General features: G+C 54.2%; 2 protein-coding genes and 1 long non-coding RNA gene across 5 annotated transcripts in view; 1 reads left to right on the forward strand and 2 right to left on the reverse strand.

Moving 5' to 3' along the window:
- NDUFA10 (NADH:ubiquinone oxidoreductase subunit A10) overlaps window positions 1-3412 on the reverse strand; it is a 32157-nt gene extending 28745 nt beyond the window's left edge. Inside the window, exon 1 of one of the 2 annotated variants that reach the window (XM_074364639.1) lies at window positions 3255-3412. In XM_074364639.1, coding sequence (XP_074220740.1) covers window positions 3255-3335 — 81 coding nt within the window. In that variant the 5' untranslated portion in view covers window positions 3336-3412. The remainder of the gene's footprint in view (window positions 1-3254) is intronic. The other variant, XM_074364640.1, reaches the window with a different exon arrangement.
- An 81-nt stretch (window positions 3413-3493) lies between these two features.
- On the forward strand, window positions 3494-22913 carry LOC141577769 (uncharacterized). 2 transcript variants are annotated; one of them, XR_012507234.1, is made up of 2 exons: window positions 3494-4178; window positions 12837-22913. It is a non-coding gene; the product is annotated as an uncharacterized LOC141577769 (long non-coding RNA). The 2 variants fall into 2 exon arrangements; XR_012507233.1 differs by having other exon boundaries at window positions 3548-5007.
- LOC141577768 (olfactory receptor 6B2-like) lies at window positions 9223-10616 on the reverse strand. Its single transcript, XM_074364641.1, is given in 3 exon segments — window positions 9223-9985; window positions 9987-10049; window positions 10051-10616. Coding segments are annotated over 3 exon segments (921 nt in total). The 3' UTR covers window positions 9223-9693.
- Window positions 22914-23183: the final 270 nt, after the last annotated feature.

The following is a 23183-nucleotide window of genomic DNA, read 5'->3' on the forward strand; positions in this document are numbered from 1 at the left end:
AACACCCTCCACCCGCACAAAAAAGGAAAAGGGACACAGCCAAAGGCAAACAACTGGGATCCGATCAGCTCGTTTACAGACTGCAGGTCAGTAAGAGCGGACAGAGGCCATGGCTGACTTGGGGCAGAGCTGACTCTTGAGCAACATGGTTTGAACCACACAGGTCCACTGACACGGGGGTTTTTTCAGCAGTAAATACGGTGGTGCTACACTATCTGCGGTTGGTGGAATCCTTGATTCAGAACTGTGGACACAGGGAACCGCGGACGTGGAGAGCTGACTGTGACTTACATGTCAAGTTTCGACTGCGTGGAGAGTCAGTCGGCACTCCTAGCCCCTGCGCTGCTCAAGGGTAAACCGTGTTAAAAATAGCCAAGAACCACAGAAGAACGTTCAACCTTGCTACAGAAAGCAAACAAGCAGAAGATTACTAACAAGGAGAAAACACCCCTTCATGCATCAAACTGATGAACACTTAATTTTTTTTTTAATGATGACATGCAGCGTTGGGGTTGGACAAAGTCCACGTAAACTGCTACTGGTAATGTAAACCTAGGTGCAGGCCCAGAGCTATCAGGAGTCTATCCTAAGGAAATGTGCACAGATCTGTGCGAAGATCCACCTGCAAAGATGCTCAATGAAGTGTAGTTTATAGCATCAAAAATGTAAATAGAAACCCTTAATTTCCAAAAACGGAGTACTAAAAAATTAAGGTATACCCATATTATGGAATACTAAGTACTCACTAAAGTAATAAAATACTGTACTATGGAATAAAAAAGAATATAAAATAATATCAAGATTTTTTTCAGTTCTGATTTGCTTGATTCACAGTCTTGATTACTGAAGGGGAGGGATAAAAACAGGTCACAAAGAGAATGCAAAGAAAATAACAAATAAAAAATGGGCAAAAGATGTGAACAGACATCACAAAAGACATCTGAGTGGCAAATAAGCACATTAAACTACACTTAAATCATGTTATCAGGTAACTTCAAATTAAAACAGAAAGATGCTACTGCACACTTACTAGAAGAGATAAAAATCCAAGTAATTGCCAACACCAAACACTGGGAGAACACAGAGCAACGAGAGTGCTCACTCATGGCTGTGGGAACACAAAATGGTACAGCCACTTTGGAAGGTGGTTTGGCAGTTTCTTATAAAACTAAACACAGTCTTACCAGCAATTCCCACAAAGAAATCTGCAAACACATGATGACAGCAGTCTTCTTCATGACTGCCAAAAAACTGGAAGCAACCACGATGTCTTTCAATAGTTAAATGGATAAACTGTGATACATTAAATAATGGAACATTATTCAGCAATAAAAAGAATTGAGATGTCAAGCCACAAAAGAACAAGAGGAATATATCAAAGTGCTCATAGATAAATAAATAAATAGATAAAATCGAGGTGACTTTAAAAAAAAACAAAGTGCTCATAGAAATAATGCCACCCAAAGGCCCACTGACAGGAGAACGGGCTAGTAAATGGCAGGACACTCTCTATATATTCCAAAAATCTCAAATCCCAACACCTCCTGAATACCTGATTACTGAGCAGCAGCTCCATGTCACTCACTCAGTTAACCACTCACTCGGCAAGTCTTTACTAGACGCCCATACTGTGCAGAGCCCTTTTTCTAGACAATGGGGATGCAGCCGGGAGCCAAGACTCCACAGGATGACGCACAAAAAAGCAATTGTACAGCACACTAAGTAAGTGCTGTGGTGAGAGCGTGGTTTTGGGGTAGGATGTATGTTAAAACGAGTGGTCATGGAACCCTTGCAGAAAGAGTGACACCAAACAAAGACTGGAAAGCAGTGGCCACGTGGACATCTGGAAGAGGGTTTCTTGGGCAGATGGAACGGTAGGTGCCAATGCCCCGAGGCAAGAACACCACAAGGTCAGCAAGTCCCGTGTAGCTGGTGCCCAGTGGCCTGGATTGGGAAAGAGTAGCAGATAAGTGAGGGGTGTTAATCATGTTGGCACCGTGCACCCCAGAAATTAATCACTCTCTCCTCTAGGTTACCTCTGAGCCACATGCAAACTGTTCCCATCTGTGTCCCCAACTTGAATATATCAGAGATGTGGCACAAAGCAGGTGCACAGTGATGTCTGAATAAAGCAATCAACCATTTCCGGACTTCAAAGTCTTCAGAAAGTGCTCTTCTCTTTAATTTCCCACCCTCAGTCCCATTTTTCTACTCTCTGGAATCACACGGAGTAAGTGATCCTTATGACACATTTCCAGTTCCTTCAATTACCTCTCAAGTAACAAGCTGATTCCCTTTTCATCTTACTCATTTTTGTCTGGACCTACCGAAGTTCATCTATGTCCCCTGTAGAGAGCAGCGCCCAGACGGAAACAGTTACAGGCGGGTTCCCTCCTTTGTGCACTGCAGCAGAGTATCACCTCCCCTAGTCTGGGGCTCTCACTTCCACTAACAGAGCGAAGGGCACTGGGTATTATAAAGACAAGCAGCTTTCTCTCCCTGTTTCTTTCCTTCTCTGTTGCAGCCTGAGTCATCTTCTAAAAATATTTATATGACTTTTTAATAAGACTATTGACTGTTCTGTTCAAAATCCTTTTCTAATCAAAATCCTTAGCACAAAGGTCAAGTCCCTTTACAATTTGACACCGATGTTGCTCCAGCCACTAGAAAACAAAGAAGCTATGATACAGCCAGTCATAAAATAAAGTTCTGCTCAGGTTTTCAGGCACAGTTCATTTGCTTCTCGTGTGGCCGCTGCAGTATCATTCCACTGTTCTCTACCACAGGAAGTTCTAACCTTCCCGATCTAACCTGAAAGTCTTCTGTCATTTCTGCTCAACGTCATATCACCCCTTAGCTGGCGTTCGACAGAGCCGCCGCATGAATTACTGAGTGAGTGAACGCGCCCGCCCGCCCCAGGCTCCTCTGGGTGCACCCACAGCTCACACGTCTGTCGCACCACTGCACCGGGTAATGGCACCTGCAGACCGGCCTCCTACAGCAGGGCTGCCAGGCGGCCCATTCACCTCCATGCCCCAGCGTTCTGCCTGGAGCTCAGAGGAAATGGCCTGGAGAAGCGTGTGGCCCCTCCGAGGTCTGCCCGCGTGACCCAGAACCAAACCCTCCAGGGGGCCGTGGGGTCCCCCCGAGAATGGCCCTGGGAGCCGCCGCCCGGAGGCCCGGGGAGGAGAGGAAGGGGCGGCGCCAAGACAGGCCAGGTCCCCACCCGCGGCCCCCGCCCGCCGCCGCCTCACCGCGCGCTGGGCGACTCCCGCGAGGGCGCGCGAGGTCGCGGACGCGGACGCCGGGGCCAGTCTCAGCAGCCTCAAGGCCATGGCTCCGCCGTCTGCACCGGCTCAAGGACCCGAGGGGACGCGGTCGCGACGGGGTCCTCTCCCGCTGCCGGCGCGCCGCCGTGACGTCACGGCCGGGCTGCCCGCGCCGCGCCTGTCGGGAACGTCCGGGCGGCCGCCGCCGGCGCAGGCGCAGAGAGCGCCCTCGATGGCTGACCGGCGCCCCGTGGGCTTTCTCTTTCTCCCCAAGCGGGCTCCGCGGTACCCGCCGGCCGGGCTGGGCTGGGGGCCGCGGCAAAGGCGCTACGAAGGCTCCGGGCGGTTCCGCGGAGGGCCGGTGCGCCGCCCGCGCCCTGCGGGAAGGGCCGCCGGGCTTTGAGGTCGGGCGGGGGCGGGGGCGGGAGGGGCGGGGGGTGAGGCTGCCGCCGACCCTGCAGGTCCCGCGGCGCCGCATCCCAGGTCTGGGACGCCCCCACCCTCCCGGTTCCCGAGACCCGCAGGTGTGGACCGCAGAGTCACCCTCTGGCGTGTCCCTGTAGCTCGCTGACCGTCCGAGGCCGGGAAGGTGGCCTGGCGCTGCGGCGGGGAGGGTGGGGGGAAGGAGGGGAAGTGTGAGAGCGGACACAGGATGAGCGCGGGAGGACGGACCGTGGACTGGCCTTGCCGCCCCTCGGTGCTCCGTCCGTCCGGGCCCAGCAGGGCCGGCCTGGCCGAGGCCGCGCGTCCTGCCCCCCTCCAGCTCCGTCTCCCCGCCCGCGTCGCGGCTGCGGGTACAAGAGGTCTCTCTGCTGGTCTTGACGCCGTGAGTCACGTGCAGACAAAAGCCATCCTCCTTCCGCCGTTAAAGTCAGCCTCTCCGAGGACTGGGGGCCTCAGCCCTCTCAGGTTGGTACAAGTGACTCTAGTGTGAGGTTTCTTTCCTGCACGTGCCGGTTGAAAAGGACTTAGAATCTTCATGCTCCCCCTTGGGCTTACAGGTTTTAACACCCTGAGTTTTCTTTCATTTAACTTCCGTTTGGTTTTCACTTTTCAAAATGCTCAGAGTTGTGAAAACGAAGGTCCCTTCAGTGGGCGTTTCTCTAATAAGAGGATCCCTGCTGGTCCGAAATACAGATTCCTGGTCCCCAGCACCCGAGGGCCCGACTTAGAAGATCTGGGGTGGGCTCTGAAATCTGCTTGACGAGCTTCCTGTTAATTCTGATGTAAATAATCCACATTGAGAGAAACACAGCTCTACACCCTGCATTTCCTGAGAGCAGGGGCCGCATCCAGACCCGCCACCACCGTGTCCCTGCCCCAGGCAAAGCTCCCGACAGTCACGGGCTCACCACGAGCACGGCGGGCGAGCGCACGTCCAGCGAGCAGGTGTGAGCAGGGGCCCCAGGTCCCCTGGCCCCGTGGGGCCGCCTCTTACCGCCCAAGGCCTGGCTCCACGTTCCGACACCCCAGGGAAGCCAGCGTGCTTTCCAGCGCGTCTGAGCGCGGAGGGGCGACACGTAGAGGAAGGGGGCGCCTCCCTGTCGGGTCCCCTCATCTTGCTCCGTTACCCATGCCGTTCGCATCCTGCCTCCGGGCCCGCGGTGGTCTCCCCCAGCTTCACCCCAGGCAAAGACAGCCCTCACCTCACTTCCCAAGGTGAAGTTCTGCGTTCAGCTCCTTTTACTGATGGCATGCTGAAGAAGGGAGAGAGATCCCAGCAGGAAACAAAATAACCGTAAGTATCAGAGATCACTCGCCTAAGGTTTCTTGAACAACTCTGCCATTCGGAATCGTGGTCCATCTTCTCGGCCCCTTATCCACCACTCTGTTTGGGAATGCCTCTCTGTCAAGGGTCTTTCCAGGCCTGGCCTCCTCTCCTTCCTGGTTCCCGCCTCCACAGATGGATTCTGAGATGGGGCAGGAGACAGCATCCCTGGGGCCGGGCCTCCTCGGCGCTCTTAACACATTTGTCGTCAGTATTGCAGAGAGGCTTGCTTTGTCATAGATAATGTTCCCCAACTACTTTTTGAAAACCAAAACTTTATAAACAGAAGTGCTCTTGAATCTAGAATAAGCTGAGCTCCTGGTGCACAGAAATCAAGGCTGTGTTTCAGGGTCCCTAGTTATAAGACCATTCACATAACTGTCTACTATGGGATCCGGGCCTCCTGCCGCAACCAGGCACTGCCCTTCCCTGCCCAGAAACAGTGCACTCAGGAAGGTCACTTCCAGTTGAGCTGTGTTTATGGATCTGTCTTCCAGTTGTAATCCTTTCCAGCTTCTGTTTGGTTAATCACTTAACTACTGCAGTGAAACCAAATGAGAGAAAACCCAACATTAGTTTATAAGAAAAAGTTGATGTTTCCAGGTCAATAGGAGATACTTTTAAACCCACAGCTAACATCGTACCTAACGGTGAAAGACTGGTGGCGTCCTAACCCTCCTAAGACAGGGACAGGCCAGGGTGCCTTCCCTCCCCGCTCCGGTTCGGCAGAGCGCTGGACGTTCTAACCAATGCGATTAGGCAGTGGCAAAAAGGATGTTAAAGGCAGATGGATTGGAAAGGAAGAAGTAAGACTTTCTGTATTTGTAGATAACATGATTGTTTATGTAGAAATCCCAAGGAAATCTATAAAACATTCCTAGAGGTAGTAAGTAAATTCAGCAAGATTGCAGGTTACAAAGTCAACACACAAAAACACAGTGCCTTTCTGTATACTAACAACAAACAAATGCAATACCATTTATAATTGCTCCAAAAAATGTAGTATTTAGGTATAAACCTAGCAAGACAGGTATAAATCTAACAAAACATGTACAGGGTCTGTATGCTGAAAACTACAAAACACTGGTGAAAGCAGTCAAAGAAAACCTCAGTAATTGGGGAGACTGTTCATGGACGGGAAGACTCAACACAGCAACGATGCCAGTTCTCCCCAAATTGATATATAGGTTTAATGCTATTCTTATCAAAATCTCAACGAGACTTTTTGTAGACAAAGATACGCTTATAATAAAACGTTATGGCGATGTACAGGCCCCAGAATAGCCACAGTCATTTGGGCAAAGAAGACTAATGTGGGAGGAGTCATCATTCTTCCAGAGCTAAGGATACAGCTACGTTAATCACAACCATGTGATTTTGGCAGATGGACAGACATAGATCACAGGGTCCAGAAACAAGCCAACACACATGTTCTCAACTGATACTTCACAAAGATGCAGATACAGTTCAGCAAAGGAATGAGAGCCATTTGAACAAGTGGTGTTGCAGCAGCTGGGCGTCCACGGGCCAGAAAACAAACCTCCACATGACCTTCACCCCCATGCCCAAATTAACTCAGGATGGGTCATGGGCTTAACTGTAAATGTACAGCAATAGAGCTTTTAGAATGAAAGCCGTAGAGGAAAACCTGCAGGACCTCGGACAGGAGGAGCGTTCTTGAGCTTGGCATCAAGAGCAAAATACACAGAAGGAGAACTTGGTAAACTGGACCTCATCAACGTTTTTTTAAAAAGTTTTGCTCTGTGAGAAACCCTAAGAGGATGAAAAGGCAAACTTTGGGGGCAGGTGGGGTGGACACAAACCACATATGTGACAAAACCCTTGTATCTAGGTCACACAAAGAAATCTCAGAACTGAAGAGTGAGAAACAAATAATCCAATTAGAAAATGGGCAGAAGACCTGAAGAGACGTTCCATAGACGAGGATACGCTGACGGCCAGTGAGTGCGTGAAGAGGTGTTCAGCATCATTACCACTGAGAAATGCAAATAAAATCCGCAGTGAGATGCCACTGCACACCTATGAGAAAGAGCAAATTCAAAAAGTAGTGATACCGTGGAACCCAGATCACGCCTTCACAGCGAACGCGGCTGTGGAACGGCACGGCCACTCTGCTAAAGAGCTTGGCAGTTTCCAAACTGACAGAACTAAAGCTGAAATGAGCTGTAACACAACCGAGCAGTTACAGCGTGAAACGTTAGCCTCAGAGAAGTGAGGATGCAGGTTTGCAGAGAAACTGGAGTGAGTGAGCACAGCATCTTCGTTCCTAGCAGCCGAAAACGGGACCGCCGACTTGCTCCTCGGAGGCAAAGAGCTGAACAGAGTGGTGCAGCGCCACCGCGGAGCGCTGCTCGCAGCACGACCGAGCAGACGCGGGTATGTGCGGCAGCCCAGACGGACCTCGAGACGGTTACGCTGAGTGAAGAAAGCCAAGCTCAAGAGATGGCCTACAGTGTAAAACTGCTCATGCGACACCCCTGGAATAACCAAACTAAAGAGACGGAGAGCAGACTGGTGGTCGCCGGCGGCTAGGAAGCGGGGTGTGAGTGATGGAGACGCGTATCTTGCGGGTGGTGGTCCGTGACGCTACCCAGGTGGTAAATTGCATGCAGTTACACACGCACATGTGCACACGCACACAGGCGAATGCGTGTGTAACTGCAGAATCTGAGAAAGATCTGTGGGTTGCGTTGGAGTCGGTGTCCGAGGCTGACGTTGTGCTGCAGCCTTGCAGGACAGTGCCGTCGGGGAGGATGGTGAAGGGTGCACAGGACCTCCCTCTGTATTTCTTTGAGACTTCCTGTGAATCTATAATTGTGTTCTATGTACCAGTAACAGAAAGAGAGATAAAAAGTTAAAACTTCAACTTTTAACAGTAAAAACTGAAAAAGAGAGGATGCCATTTGCGTTAGAATCTTTTTAAAAAAACCCAAAACTCAAATCTCCAGAACGACGTGAAAGGCCATACACTGAGGACTACAAAGCAGCGCTGAGAAATTGAAGGACTTGTAGCTGAATTGAGGAGATGCCTCATTTTGGATTAAAAGTCTCAAAGTTGTAAAAAGATGACAGTTATCTTCAAATTGATCTATAGATTTCATGCAGTCCCAGTAAAAATCCCCCCGAAATTTCTCCAGTTGAAATTGACAAGCTGATTCTAAAATGTGTAGCCCCCCAACCCCCACTGGGGAGGGGCCAAGAATAACCAAGTCAAACGTGAAGAAAAAGAGTAAGCACGGAGGATTCACTGCCACATATCAAAGTATATGAAAAAGCTGCAGTAATTACACGTATTAGTGGAGGAATAGACAAATGGGCGATGGAACAAAATAAGGAGTCCAAAAAGGATGAACATAGGCAGAGCGATGGTAGACAGACAGACAGACAGACAAATTTGGTTTATGAAAAGGGTGACATTGCAGAGGGGACACTCTGGTCTTTTCAGTAAATGGTGGGTGCTGGTTAATTTCACACCCATCAGAAAAGAATGAATGTTGACCCATATCTCATACCATAAATAAAAATCAGTTCTGGTTGGACTGTAAAGCAATAAAAACTAAAACAGTAAAGGGTAAAACAATAAAGCGTCTGGGATTAAACAGGAGGCTACCTTCATGACCTTGGAATAGGCAAATGGTGCCTAAATGGAAAATTAAAACTGTACTGTGGGAAAACAGACACATCAGACATCAGAATAAAGACCGTCTCTTCATCAAAAGACACTGTTAAGAGAATGAAAGGCAAGTCCAGAAATCAGGACACTTACGCAGTAAACAAGAACAGAGGGCATGTCCCCAGAATGAGAACTCCTGCCCGCTAGAAAGGAAAGCAGCTCGATGTAAACAGGCAAAGGACGTGACATTAAGGGAGTTAAAGCTACGGTGAGAACTTCTGCAAACCCAGGAGAACGGTGAGAAGAAAAATGCTTTGAGTGCCCAGTCGAAAAGGACACAGAGCTACTGGTGGGGGTGGGAGTTGGTGCCCTGCTGGGGAAGATGGTCTTCTTGTCTCTCCTGAGCCCGAACATACAGGAACCTCTTGTTGCAGCCGCCGTAGGTGTCGCCTGCGTGTACCTAGGCCCAGCCTCGCACAGAGCACACAAATCTGTACAATGTCGATGAGAAGACGTGAACCAGAATGTTCACTGCAGTGCTGTCTGTGACGGGCAGTGTGCACACCACTACCCCAGCAGGAACACGTGAAGGCATCATGATGTATTTGTGGGTTGGACTGTTACACGTTCTATGCGTGGATTCTCACTACATGCAGAGACATCAAGGATCCACTCAGACATCACAGCGGATGAAGCAAGCCGGACATGAAAGCGTCCTTCGTGACTTCATTCACGAAACCCTCAGAACCATCAAAACTAGTATCTGGTGTTAGAAGTCAGGACAGTGCACATTTTGGGGTCGGGGGTGTGAGGGGGGCCTTTGACTCTTGATCTGGGTGCTGGTGACAGGAGTGTAGTCCTTTTGTGAAAACAGATCCAGGTGAAGGCTTATGATTTGCACACACTTCTGGAGGTTTGCTAAATGTCATTGAAAAATTTACTTTGAAAAACACAAAGTGCCATATTAATGTTATTTTATTATCACCACAAATTGGGTTTTAGGACGTTTAATTGTGCTCCTGTTAAAGTCGACCTAAGCCCTTTCGAAAGGCGTCCTTAAATTCTTTGTTCCTCAGACAGTAGATCAGGGGGTTCAAAATAGGGGTGAGGACAGTGTTCACAGCAGAGATGAGCTTGTTGGAGGTGCGGGAGTCAATGGCCTGGGGCCGGACATACATGAAGATCATGGCCGTGTAGAAGATGGTGACCACGGTGAGGTGGGAGGCACAGGTGGAGAAGGCTCTCCACCGGCCGGTAGTCAAGGGCACACGCAGGACGGCCAGGGTGATGTGTCCGTAGGAGAACACGGTGACTGAGCGGGGACACCAGGATGATGAAGGCCAGGATGAAGTCAACCAGCTCCGCCATCGAGAAGTCTGCAGGCCAGTTTGAGGATGGGGGAGATGTCACAGAAGAAGTGGTTCAGGACGTTGGAGCCACAGAACGTGGCGCTGGAGATGAAGCAGACCTTGATCACGGAGACGGAGAAGCCACTGACGAAGGAGAAGGCCACCAGCTGGACGCACAGCCCCATGGTCACGATGACTCGGTAGCGCAGGGGGTGGCAGATGGCCACATAGCGGTCGTAGGCCATGCAGGCCAGGAGCACACACTCGGTGCACACCAGGGAGCTGAAGAAGTAGAGCTGAGTCATGCACCTGACGAAGGAGATGTGTCTGCGCTGCAGGAGGAAGCCGTCCAGCATCTTGGGGATGATGTCACACACGTACCAGATCTCCAGGGAGGACATGGTGCCCAGGAAGTAGTACATGGGCCGGCGGAGGGAGGGGCTGGCCCAGACGGTGAGGATGACGGCCAGGTTCTCCAGCAGCACAAAGAGGTAGGTGAGCAGGAAGAGCAGGAAGAGCAGGTGCTGCAGCTGCGGGGCCGTGGGGAAGCCCGCCAGGACGAAGGCGCTGACCCTGCTCACGTTCTCGCCCCTCATCCTTCTGTGCCAGGAGCCCAGGGCTGCAGGACAAGTTCGTGCCAGGCGGGGGCGAGGGCAGCTGGGGAGAGGAAGCGGAGCTTAACCTGGGGGCGTTGTGGCCCAGGATGGGGCCCTGGCTCCACCAGCAGCAGGGGTTGGGGGCAGAAAGTGTCTCCAAGTGAAGCCTTTACCGTCTGAATGTGGAGGTTAGGTCTCCTGGGGCCCGTGACTCTTAAGAGTGCCCACTGCCTCCCCCAGCTCTCCCACAGTGGTCCTGAAACTGCCCAGTTGCTTTTAGAACCTGGAATTTTCCAGGGACTCTAAGAGCAATGATGGACGAGCACAGCTCTGCACAACCAGGGCCGTCTGGTCCGTAGATAATCATCATTTTAATCACCTGGTTCCAGAGAGGACTTTATAAGAAGGGACACCAGTCGGGCTCACGGGATGGTTGGGGGACGGGACCCAGGTTAGCCAGACCCCAGACCCAGGCTCTGCACGGGGCCGGAGGTGGGGCTGCAGGAGCCTCCAGGCTGAGAGAGGAGGTGGTCACATGTTTCCCTCTGTGACATCTCAAGTCCCCCTTAAAATAATCTAAAGGAGTGAAAAATTAAACCCCATAACAGCAAAAAGATCCGGAGGGGCTATCAGCAATGGGGCCGTCAACACAGTTCTGGAGGAGAGAAAAGAGAAGGCAGGGGGTGGCTAAGGCAGCAGAGGAGGGTGTCTAGAATGTCCTCAAGGGGCCTGTAGCTGAGGGAGGGGCCAGGTGCCCTGCACGGGGCAGGTGTGAAGGAGACTGTGAGGGGGACATGAAAGCAGGGCTCCTGCGTGCAGTGTTTCCAGAACTGTGCTGCCCGGCACACTCTCCATCCTGCGGGTGGGACCTTAGAGTCAGAAAGGACCACGTCGCCTTTATTCCGTGTCACGTGTACTCACATAAATCACTCCCTGTAGTCCTCACTGTGGCCCCGGGAAAACAAGGCTCACAGCTCCATTTCCAGATGAAAATCTGAGGCTCGCAGTGAAGGAGTCACGGACTTACCCAAGGTCACACGGGTCTTCAAACGCCGAGGCTGCGGCTCTTCCCGTGGGATGTCACCAAGAGAAAACATGAACCCATCTGGGTGTGGCTGGGAATTCGGAGTTCTTAGGGTGGGCAGAGTCTGTGGTTGCCCTCTGTCACTACCCTAACAGGTGACAAGAACAAAAGTCACAAAATAAACAGAATTACTGTGAAGAAAAGGCAGAGGTGTAGGCAGTGTTCACTTACGGCTTCATCATGCAGATGAGGAAGACCACGGCAGGAGCTTAGACCGCGACTGGAGGTAGGCACGTTAGAGCCTCAGAGTGACAACTTTCTGAGAAAACTGACACAGGAAGACAAGAAGCTCCACGTGACCGTGATGGGAGTACAGGGGTGGTCGGAGTTGCTCCAGAGAAAGCCGGTGGCCCCCAGACACTTCACTGGCATGAGTCTTCCATTTCCATCACGTTTTGTAAACTGTCACAGAGCATGGAAATGTCTCCCCAGTTCATTTCACAAAGCGGCAAATTCCTTTGCGCAGAAGGGAGCTATATGCCAACGATCTATTTTTTTTTTTTCACTGTAGTTAGAAAGCTCAGGTAAAAGCAGCGGGCAGCACCCGCAGCACAGGAAGGGCATGTGCCACGTGCAAGCCTGGTTTATCTCGGGGGTCCAGGGGGTGGTCAGGCCAGTGGAGCTGCTAAAATGATCGCATGAGAGCCTAGCCGCTGTGGAAAAGGCTTTGGTTTAAAACGATTCCAATTTTTTGTACATTTTTCATCCCAAATAAGTGACTCATTTTAATACATAAATCTCTGACTCAGTCAACAGCCGGTAACAGCTCCACAGTTAATACCAGAGTCACTCCCAGCCACTGAGGTCAGGAGGAAGACGGGTCCCCTCTCGAAACCACTGCTGTGTAACAACACTGCCCTCGACTACCTACTGCAAGATGGATAAAGAAACAGACAAAATTGTCATTATTTCCAGATAGCATGGCTTCTCATCTAGAAAATCTGGAATTATTATAACTGACTGTGGGATTTCAGATGGACGTGAACTCTGTAGTCTGCCTGTATTCCTGCAGTTAATAATTAGAATGTTCCTTGATGAAAAAAAGATACAGCAAAGCTGTCAGTATCTCCAAATAGATTTTAAAATTTAGCTCGATTATGGTTGAATCTCACCAAACTTTATTTTTCTTAAAACAGTGCAATAATTCCTAAAATCGTCTGCAAGTATGAACAGATGGGAAGAGTGAAGAAAGCTCAGAAAAAAGAAAGCAGATTAATGAAGAGGAATGTGCCGTTTTGGAGACAGGAAACTGTGATAAACGTGAAACCAGTAGTTCAACAAATTAAGTATTAGGAATGACGAGGGCTGCCGTTTAATCAACGGCGCAGTGTGGAAGCAGTATAGGGAGCCCTAAGTCAGAGCTCCCCTGATACAATTAGGGAGGAAAGGGTGGATCGCTTAATCAGTGATGCACAGTCGTTGGTGAAACATTCGTTAAGAAAAAAAAAAGCCTCTTCTTCATGTGTCACATCAGAAGACAAGGCTGCGACGGCCAAAGCGCCCGTGCGCGCGGGCCCCGCCGGGGGAGAAGAGTGAGAACTGAACGAGCCTGAGCGCCCCTGAGGGCCCCTCCCGGCCCCGCTCCGTTTTACGCCCCCGTCTCATCCTACATTTCATTTCAGAAAATTCTTTTTTTTTTTAACGGAGGCACTGGGGAGTTGAACCCGGGACCTTGTGCGCCCTGAGCATGCGCTCTACCGCTGCGCAGTCTCCTTCCTCACCCCAGGAAACTCTTTATAGCCTCACTTTGACCATCGTTTTGGAAAATCAGAACATTCCACACAGAAGCACAGATTTCCGGTTTCTCTTGAAAAAATGCAAGATCTGGGGCAACACAGGGGGGCGTCCCCGCGCACCCCGAGAGGCGGGCCCTTTGGACGCGGTGAGAACCGCTCCGGCTCCCCAGGCCGCCCCTCAGTTGGCCTGGCACCTGCCAACTCCTGTGTCACCTGGTTCCAGCTGTGGGTGCGGGGTCCCGCGGTGATGCGCCTCCTCCTCAGGCCCAGCCTCCCGCGCCCCTCCGGCCCCGCAGCCCCGCTTTTCTCCCCGTGTCTCCTCCCCTTTGCTGTTGGCTCCGCTGAACCGTCATCCGTCTCTGAGACTGCGTCTTGCAAGCGAAGAGCAGTCTCCCCGTCAAGCCCTCCTCCGTCTCATCCTTAGAGAGACGCCCTCCCTCAGCCCCGCCCCTGGTCGCCGCCCCGCGGCCACGCCCCTGGCTCCTGACCCTCAGCCCCGCCCCCGGCTCTGCCCCACGCGCCTGGACCTGAGGTCCCGCAGACGCCCGTGACCAGCCCGTCACTGGTGTTTCAGTCCTTTGTCCACGTGCCTTTCCGCCACACTAGGTGCTGTGGCCGCAGTCTTCCGCTCTCACTGTCCTCACTCGGCAAAGGCACCCACCCCGAGTCTCCACCTGAGATGCCCCGTCCCCTCCTCGGCTCTCTGCAGGTCACGTGTCCAGCCAATGACAAGAGTCCTCCCCGCTGGCCGCGGAGCCCACGCCCTCCCGGTGTTCACCTCAGGCCAGGGCACCACTGTCCCCCCCGCTGCCCGGGCCAGGAGCCCGGCTCCGCCCTTCCCACCCCCTTGCTAAACAGCGGCTGGGTCCTGTGCCTTCCACGTCCTCCGCGTCTCCGGAATCAGCTCCCCGGTGTCCGTCCCCTCGGGCTTCTGCCCAGCCGCCCCTCGCTCAGGCTCAGGCTCAGTCTCAGGCTCCTCACTCCGGCGGTCCTCGCCTGCTGTTCCCCACTCCATCTGCTCCATCCTCCACGCAGCAGGGAACTGAGTGCAAATCCCTCTCCCAGCCCCATCCGCCTGCTGCCCTTAGCACAGACCCCCTGCTGCTCCTCACGCCTGTCCCCTTGTGAAGGACAGAACCCTGCCCGAGGAACCACCCGGCCCTGAGAGCACCTTGCTGAGCTCGGGTCACTGCCGCCCCATCACCGGCGGAACTCGGTCGTCCGTCAGGCCTCAGACGTGATGCCCCCCGAGGGCTCACTGAGCTCCCAGCACTGCTACGAGATGCCCCCCAAAGGGAGGTTTCAGGGCGTGGGTGCAGAGGTGAGAGCACGTCTGTGAGCGAGAGGAGGATGCGAGCTCTGGGATGTCCTGGGTCTGAGGGGAGACCCGGTGAACAAGGCCATGATGTCTGGGTCTCACGGAGGAGGCGGGGAGGGCTCCCCACTTACCCGCCCACCTGATCCGACGGAGTGCCCACCACCGGGCAGTCACTGCTTCAGGGCACTGGGGGTCAGTGGGAGAGAGAACAGCCCGAGACCCCAGCCCTCGTGAAATCTAGGCTCTAGTGAAGGAGGGGGTTTGCGTCCAGTTCTCTGCTATGTGGAGGATGGAGCAGACAGAGTCGGGACGGCAGGTGAGGACCACTTGGAGCGCGGAGACGCAGCCTGGACGAGGGCTGTGGGGGATGTCTGCGAGGGTGGAGTCCAGGGAGCTGATTCTGGAGACACCGAGGATGTGGAAGGAACAGGACTCAATAGGAACAGGACAGAAAAGTGAACAACATTCATAACATGCAAGTAAACTCCCAGTATGTCTAGTGGCCGCATTGGGGGCCACGCTCCAGCCCCAGGCGTGAGCTGCGGGAGAGGGACGGGCCGGGGGGCGGAGGGACCCAGCACAAGGTGCAGCTGAGAACGTGTCCCCGCCCCAAATCACCAGACGCACAGAGTCCAGCCCAGACTGAAGGTGTGCAGCCCGGACCACCTGCTGGCGGGGGTGGATTTGGGTTCTGTCTGGGATTCGAGCCTGGTGTTGGAGACGTTAGAGCTTGGGCTTCGTAGTGTGGGCACCGTATGTGGCGGTTTGGGGCCACAGCTGCCCGGGGAGTCAGCTCAGGGGGACTGGTGGCACCAGGACTGGCTCTGGAGAATGGACACCGCCCAGACCCCCCATCCGCTGGGCTGGAGCAGTGTGATTAAGGCAAGTGACTCCCCGCGTTCCTGTGCGTTCCTTATAGCTCTCAAACTTCCCCGTTGTGAGGCAAGTGCGAGCTCATCTCTGGCCTCATCCAAGAGGGACTGAGTGGAAGTTTACACGAGGGAGGACAGAAGTGGAGCGCGGAGGATGGTGGAGGGGGGCGGTGGGGGCAGCCCTCCCCCCAGGCAGAGGCCCCTTTTGTTGAGCCTCGTGGGCACCCCCGATGGGGGTGTGGGCAAAGTGGGGGCGTCTGGAGGCAGCAGCAGCCTGTGCGCCCTTCTCCAGCTCCGGCTTTGCAGCAAACCGGGGCAGACACAGAAAAGCGCCGCATCTGAAAGGTCCGTCCGCGCCCACTTGCGGAGACACCACGCGAGATGCAGGGCGCAGGGAGGGCGGGCAGCACCCTGAGAGCACCTTGGGGCAGAGAGCAGGGACAAGGGGACCTTCGGCAGGGGTCTCTCCCAGGTCCCCAGAGTCAGTGGGGGGCGGGGGCAGTTCCCTGGGGCAAAGCGGGCGGTGGGAGTCGTGCCTGAGCCCCCCGTAGGGAGCTTCAGAGCTCAGAGGGGGAGGATGCTGGACACGCGGATGGGAAGAAGGCGACGCTGAGGGAGGAAGTCCCCACCTGTGAGACCAGGGCCAGCGGACAGTGGTGGTGACGGGGCATCTCGATCCCGGCCTTGCTCCCACCACTCCCCTGGAGGGACCAGGTCCAGAGGCTGCAGGACCAGCCACTTCAGCCAAAGGAAGGGGGCTATGGGAACCTACCTGGTGAACTGCAGGCATTCCTGGCCTCTCGCAGGCCAGGAGCCCCTCCTCTCTGCCCACTGACCCCTGAGTGGCGGCCTCCGGGGTAGCCTGAGGGGTCCTGAGAGGTGGCCAGCCGAGCTTTGAGTGATGCTGGTTTAAAGGAGGCGCCGGGAAGAACGGCTGTTGGCTCCTTCCCCCTCGTGCACAGACGTGGGGCTCCAAGGTCCAATTATCACCCCCCAAGGAGCTGTAACTGCCAATTAGCAGGAATCTCCCGTCCAGTTACTCCCCTGCCCCCACGGAGCCGTGACTGCCCCACATTGCCAGTTTGAAGGGATCTCCTGTCCAGGGCCTCTGGGCCCTGCTGCTGACGCCTGGCTGAGGTTTCCCCACTGACCATCTCCGTGCCCCGCCCAGGTGTCCAGGCTCTTCACCAAGCTTCCTCCCCTGTCCACTCAGTCTCCAGCCACACAGCACTGTCCCCATCATGACCCCTGCTACCCCGTTCCCTTTGGGGCCAGAGAGGGGCATGGCCCCTGCTGGGGGACAAGGGACTGTCACAGGTGGTCTGGTCCAGGGTGACGGACTCGGTGGGGACCCCGCTCTATCTCAGGGCTCCTGAATGTGGCTATGCACAAGGGGCAGGGAAATCCCAGTTTCTGGCACAAGATAACTTTTGCCCCATTTACAGTCAACGCGCACGCCTTTGTATGAGCCTCAGCCTAAGCAGATCCGCCTTGCAAACATTTCCAAAAGATGGCGGGAGGCGCACCACCTAGAGGCCTGTGCTGGCTGCGGGGGGGCGCCCTGCTCCTGCTGGAAGAGTCGCTGTGTTTGGGGCCCGGGGGGGGGGTGACGTGCAGCAGGGAGGTCGTCCTTCTTGTGCACAAGTACCCGGACCTGCCAGCATCTCTCCTGCTCTCGGGAAAGCCAGTGGAACGAACAAAGGATGCACTGATTACAACACGGGCAGGCAGACACTTCAGCAAAGGTAGAAGGATGTCCAAAAGCACAGAAAAGACAGGCAACACCACTCACCGTCGGGAAATGCAGTCAAACCATGATGAGGCAGCCCTGCACACTGGTCAGAACGGCTCAACTAAAAGCCAGTGACAAAGGGACTCACAGCCAGAAAACAAACTTATGGTGACCGGAGGGAGGGAGGGGTAAACTGGGAGTTTGGGATTTGCAGATGCTAACTACTATACACAAAATAGATAAACAACAAGGCCCTATTGTCCAGCACAGGGAACTCTATTCGATACCTCGTAGTAACCTATAGTGAAAAACAATATACGTGTGTGTGCGCGTGCGCGCGTATAACCGAATGACTGTGCTGAGCATCAGACACTAATGCAACATTGTAAATGGACTATACCTCAGTTTAAAAACAAAAACAAAAGCAAAAGCCAAAGCAAACCAGTGCCAACACTCAGTGCTGGCCGGGATGCAAGGAAACGGGACTCCGGGGCACTGTCAGTCACTCCAGAAAACAGCTCAGCAGTTGCTTACGAAGCTAAGTGTGTACTCACACAAAACCTGTGCGCGAACGTTTACAGCAGCTCTTGTCATAATTATAAAAGCTGGAAATGACTTGAGGGTCCTTCAGCGAGTGAACAGACAAGTCTACTGCAGGACATCTATACAACAGAATCTTATTCCACAATAAAAACCAGCCAACCGATGAACCTTGTGGATACAGCTCAGGGTTTTGTGTTCCCGCCCCTTTGGATATCTTCAGATGTTTTCAGTGGGCACCCCCCCCCAGGCGCTGAAACGACCGGCCCCCGTTCATACACCTAGTGTCCAGTTGGCTCCTCCTTGAGAAGCAGCTATGTGACTCTTCTGTTTTTAATTGGACTTGCTGTCTTTCTTCCATTGATTCAAAATCTTTATTCATAACTCGAGGGGTTTTTTTTTTTGTAATTTATATGTATTACAAGCTTTTCTCCACTCCTCCTCCTCCTCTCACTAATTTCTACTGATGAGCAGAATTGCTGGGCACCAACTCGTCTGGGTGTCCTCTCTTTCCCCGCTGAGTCCATGAGACTTGGGGCAAGACCAGCCACTCCTAACTCCCGGGGAGAGTGCTGACTGTGCAAACCCGTGTACTAAGCGTGGCTTTCACACCCGTTTGCCCTCGGTAGACCACAGGACCCAGAATTCGGAGAACCAGCTCACAGTATTGCCCTGGAAGGAGTTCACGGTTCTGGGTAGACGGGTGACCTATGTTGGCCAGTCATGCTGATGGAAAGAGGTTCCCCCTTACTGACGGAGAGATGCCTCTATGCCGTTAGTCTCGTTGCGTCATTTCCCCTTAGGCTGGCACTGTTTAAGACGTGTTTGTTTTCTCAAAGTCACAAGGGGCGTCCCATGGCCTGAGTGGGAGGCTGTCTGCGCTTCCCTCCTTGCCAACCCCCGTTCTGCATTCCGTACCCTCGGGTGTTCTCTCTCTTTGTCTCCATTTGTTGTTGATTTCAGCCCAAATTGTGCCACCTTTGGAAGGGACATGAGCTTCAGCGCCGGCGCTGGTCCAAGAACCCTGGCCGGGACGCAGGGAAACAGGAGCCCCTGCATCCCGGCCGCAGTGCCGGTCCAGAGAGTGCCTCCCGCTCCGCCCACATAGCCCCCCGGGGCCGCACGGCCGCGATCCCCCCCACTCCAGTGTTTCCAGGTAGGAGGAGGCGTAATTCCTATCAACCCTCAGAAATCCTGGCCTGAGGGTTTAAAGCACGGTTATATTTTCTCGCTGAAGGGCTGGCTCTGCTTCCAACACCTGTGGTTGCAGCCCCGGTCCCAGGACCACTGCGCAGGACGAGGAAAGCTGAGATCTGTATCTACCCCATCCCCCCACCCCACCAGCAAAGAGGGGCTATTGAGGGAGGACCCTCTCTCGGCCTCCCTCCTGCTGGGTGTGAGCGCACGCCTGTGGAGGCCTGTGCGCCTGTCTCCCAGCACCGTAAGCCAGCGTTTCAACGGCCACTCCAATCCTGTCGAACCGCTACTCTGAGGATGAAATGCAGCAGCGATGCGTCCACTGGATGCGGCATCTCTGCGCTGATCGCGGGCTGTCGAGCAAGTTCCCCGGCTGGAAGGCCTGTGGCCCCGCGGCCCAGGCTGGCCCAGTGTCTCTACCCGGGCCTTTCACAGAATTTAAGCCTCCATGCCCCCTCCCTCCATCGGGTAGCAAAACCTAGTCCGGAGTGTCCATTCCCGTCGGGACCCTTTCACAGCCGCCCAGGTGCCGGGCAGTATGTGGTCTACCTGCCTGCTCTGTGCCGGGCCTCCCCCAGGGAACCTGTCCATAGCTGTCTGCGCTCTCCCTCTCCACTGGCTCAGAGGGGGCAGGGGGGACACGTCCGTGGTCACTCTGTCTCTGCACAGCTGCAGCCCCTCCGTCCACTCATTCCATGGACCCAGGTGGTCACCTCCTAGTGACATTCACCTGCATGTTCACACCACCGTCTGATCCTGGAAGCGGCTCTTCTGATGGGCACTGAAGGGTCCCTTACCGGGCCCCCCAGTTCCCACAGTATTTCCCGTAGGACTGCGCCACAGACCAGCAGCCCTCTCACAGGCCAGGTTCCCTCTGCCGGTCTGCCCAGGCACAGAGCCAGGCTGTTGGCCCCCGAGGGAGTAAACACCCAAATCGAGGGGCCCGTCCGCCCACTTCATCCGCCACTGAGAAACGCAGCGCGCACGGCAGCCACGGAGCTGATTGATTCTCGCCTCCTTCAGCCAGGGCTCTGCGTCAGCTGGTCACAGGATGGGAGAACTTCCAAACAGGGTGCTGTGCACCCACCTGGAGCTGCCCTTCCCAAACCAAGAAGCTATGGCTGGTCAGTCAAGAGCCGCTCCCAGGACACTGCCCACGTGGCAGTAGGATCTCCGCTCCGATGATGGTTCTGAAGTCAGCTGTAGAGGAGGAGCCCCGCGAGATGGTCCTCACCCCTGGCAGCGTGCCCCGGTGGCCGCTTTCGTGTTACCACGGAACTCCCTCCTTCTCACAGCGGCTTTCTGACATCGCCCACACATTATGGGTATTTCCAGTCTCAGGATGGTTTTATGCTGTCAGTCTTAGGGACCCTCGCAATCAATGCCCAACAGCAGCTAGTAATTGTCTCTCAGATGGCGTCCGCCGTCACCGCCGGGCCTGGGGACATCCTGGCCCCAAATCCCAGTGTTGGCCACCGGGTGGCACTCACGCGCTGTAGCCATGAGCCCTGGCCGCAAGAGTGTGACTCACAGGTTGAGTTTTCCAGAGTCACAGTGGCATGCAGGCCATCAGGGCCAAGAGCAGGACAGAGCGACTGCTTTGTGCGATTCGGACACGGCCTGCTCTTGTTCAGCCCCATTCAAAGGCGGCCTTCTCTGGGGTACGGGTAGGAGCCAGCAGTATCCCTGATGTGCTGTTGGCATCCTCTGAACGGCCCAGCCGGGCACCGCGCTTCTCCTTAGTTTAGGGGATGGGCAAGGACTGCAGCTGACACGGTTTCCTGTGGGACGCCAAGGGTGGCTTCTGCCCCATCACCCCTAAGAAGTTCGCTGTCGGGGCGGGCCCTTCCGTCTCCGCTGGGTTCATCCACCAGCCTCTGTTGGTCACACACATAGAACTGTGCTCAGGTCAGTCCCGGCTGCGCCTCAGCTTGTCGTGGCACTGTAACCAGCAGGACCCTGTGGGACCCTCCCGGAACATGTCCTCAGCTTGCCTCTTGTTTGGAGAAAAACTCTAGTCTCCTAGGCTCCCCCGAGTTCGAAAGAGCACATTTAACCAGAGAAGGGAGAAAGACGCAGAAAGAAAGGAAAACCGTCGAGCGAGACGTGTAATCACAGTTCGGCTGTTAAGCCGAGTCGAGGGCCTCCGGCTCCTCCGCAGGGACTGTAGGTGATGCTCTGAGCCTCGTCCTTCCGGCCCCCACCAGGTGGAGATGCTAACTGTGCGGTCCCCACACGCAGGCGGACCCAGAGGGTCGGGACCGGAAGGTGGATGATGCCGACTCCCGATGACCTCACCACTAGCCCATCAGAAGAACGTCCACAGGCCGATCACAGGCCCCTCCCGCACCCTGAAAGCCATCAGGGAGTTGGGTCTTTCCCGTACCAGCTGCCTGGACTCCCCGCCGGGCGCGGCCAGCGGACCGCGCCTGGTCAGGCGGCAGTGTTGGCCTAGTGCTTGTCACACTCGGCCCCTGCACCGAGTCCGGATCCTCTCACCCAGACTCCGACGGGCAGCGGGTGACTTCAGAGGACGCCGTGGCTGCGGTGAACGTGAACTGGGAGCCCTTCCACACGAAGACTGGCGCGGCAGGCTCCTCCCTGAGGCCGAGTTAAGGACTGAGTGCCCGTCCCCAGCCTGCTGTGTCACCTGCCGCCGGAGCCACGGCGCCAACCGCCTGCGCTGCTGGAGGCTTGGTGCTCCGCGTGGGTCCCCACAGCCATCGGCCTTCCTCACCGCCGCACAGGCCTGTTACATAGAAAGTTGTTTACCAGCGCTCCGGTGTCCACCGTGTTATTAATTAAAGTCATGGTTACTTTTGTCCACCCTTTTTGTCCAGCAGAGAATTTGTCCATAATTCTGCATGGTTTCAAATTAATGACCCGCATGGGCTCAGACATTCCGTGGTTCCCATGCAGCCCGTGCTGCTAATCGTGACCGGAGGGCGGCTCACGCGTCTTCTGCGCCGACACACCGAGGCAGGCGCGTGCTCCCCGGACACGCCTCCCCCGACAACCCTGTCAGGCGGAAGAGGTGCGGCCGCTCCAGTGAGGTCCACTCAGGCCTCCCGGTCTTCATCCACACTTTCACCTTAATCCAGTCCAGCTTCCAGTCCAGCTCCATGTCCTCCCCGTCTAACCGTGGCTGCCATTAAGGTTTACCAACAGATTTTGGAACCGCACTGGGCTCCCATGTCAAGGATTCCCAGAAAAGCTTCTTCCCTACTCTCTGGCCATTTTCCCCACACACATGCGTACAAATTTGGGTCCCCAACCAATGGTGGGGCCCGAAGACCATGACCCCTTGTCAATCCTCATCCCAAAGACGGAAAAATATTGAGAAGAGAAACACTGAATATTACAACACACTGCTGAAAGAAAATAACGAAAGTTAAATGGAGAGAGACATCACATTCATGGGTTAAAGCCATCAATGTTGTTAAGATCTTAATTCTCCCCAGGTTGATTCACAGATCCAATACAGTCACAGTCAAAAGCCCCGCAGGCTTTGGAAACTGTAAGCCTCACTCTAACATTTCCATAGAAAAGGGGAAGCCCTAGAGGAGCCCAAACGACTGAAAAAAGAAAACAGAATTGGAGGGCGTCTACTGCCCGGTCTCAGGGATTACTCTGAAGTTGCAGTAAACAAGTCGGTGTGAGATTGACACACAGTCCAATGGGACAGATTATCTGATAGCCCAGAAACTGACCACGTGTAAATGGAAAACTGGTCTTTGAGAAAAGTACCAGGTTGGGGAAGGATGGCCTTTTCAACAAATAATCCTGTCACAATGGAAATAAAAAGAAGTTAACTTAGAGTGAATGTGTGTGTGTTCGGGGGAAGCATGTAAACCTGACTTTATGGTTCTAGAATTTCCCTCTTTATTTCTTGAAACGCTTCCTGCTTTCAAGCAGCCTCACCGGGTACTAGTGCAGGCACACAAGGTTTCTTCTGGTTAATCTGACATGACCTTGATTTTCCCCTTACTGCTGCTTTCATCTTTTCTGTGTCCTTATGCTTATAGCATGTCTCTTGTAAGAAGTATACAGAGTTCTTTCCATAAACAAAACAAAAAGAAAACCTACAG

The sequence above is a fragment of the Camelus bactrianus genome, chromosome 5, assembly GCF_048773025.1.
Source record: "Camelus bactrianus isolate YW-2024 breed Bactrian camel chromosome 5, ASM4877302v1, whole genome shotgun sequence".
Taxonomy (NCBI): Eukaryota; Metazoa; Chordata; class Mammalia; order Artiodactyla; family Camelidae; genus Camelus; species Camelus bactrianus.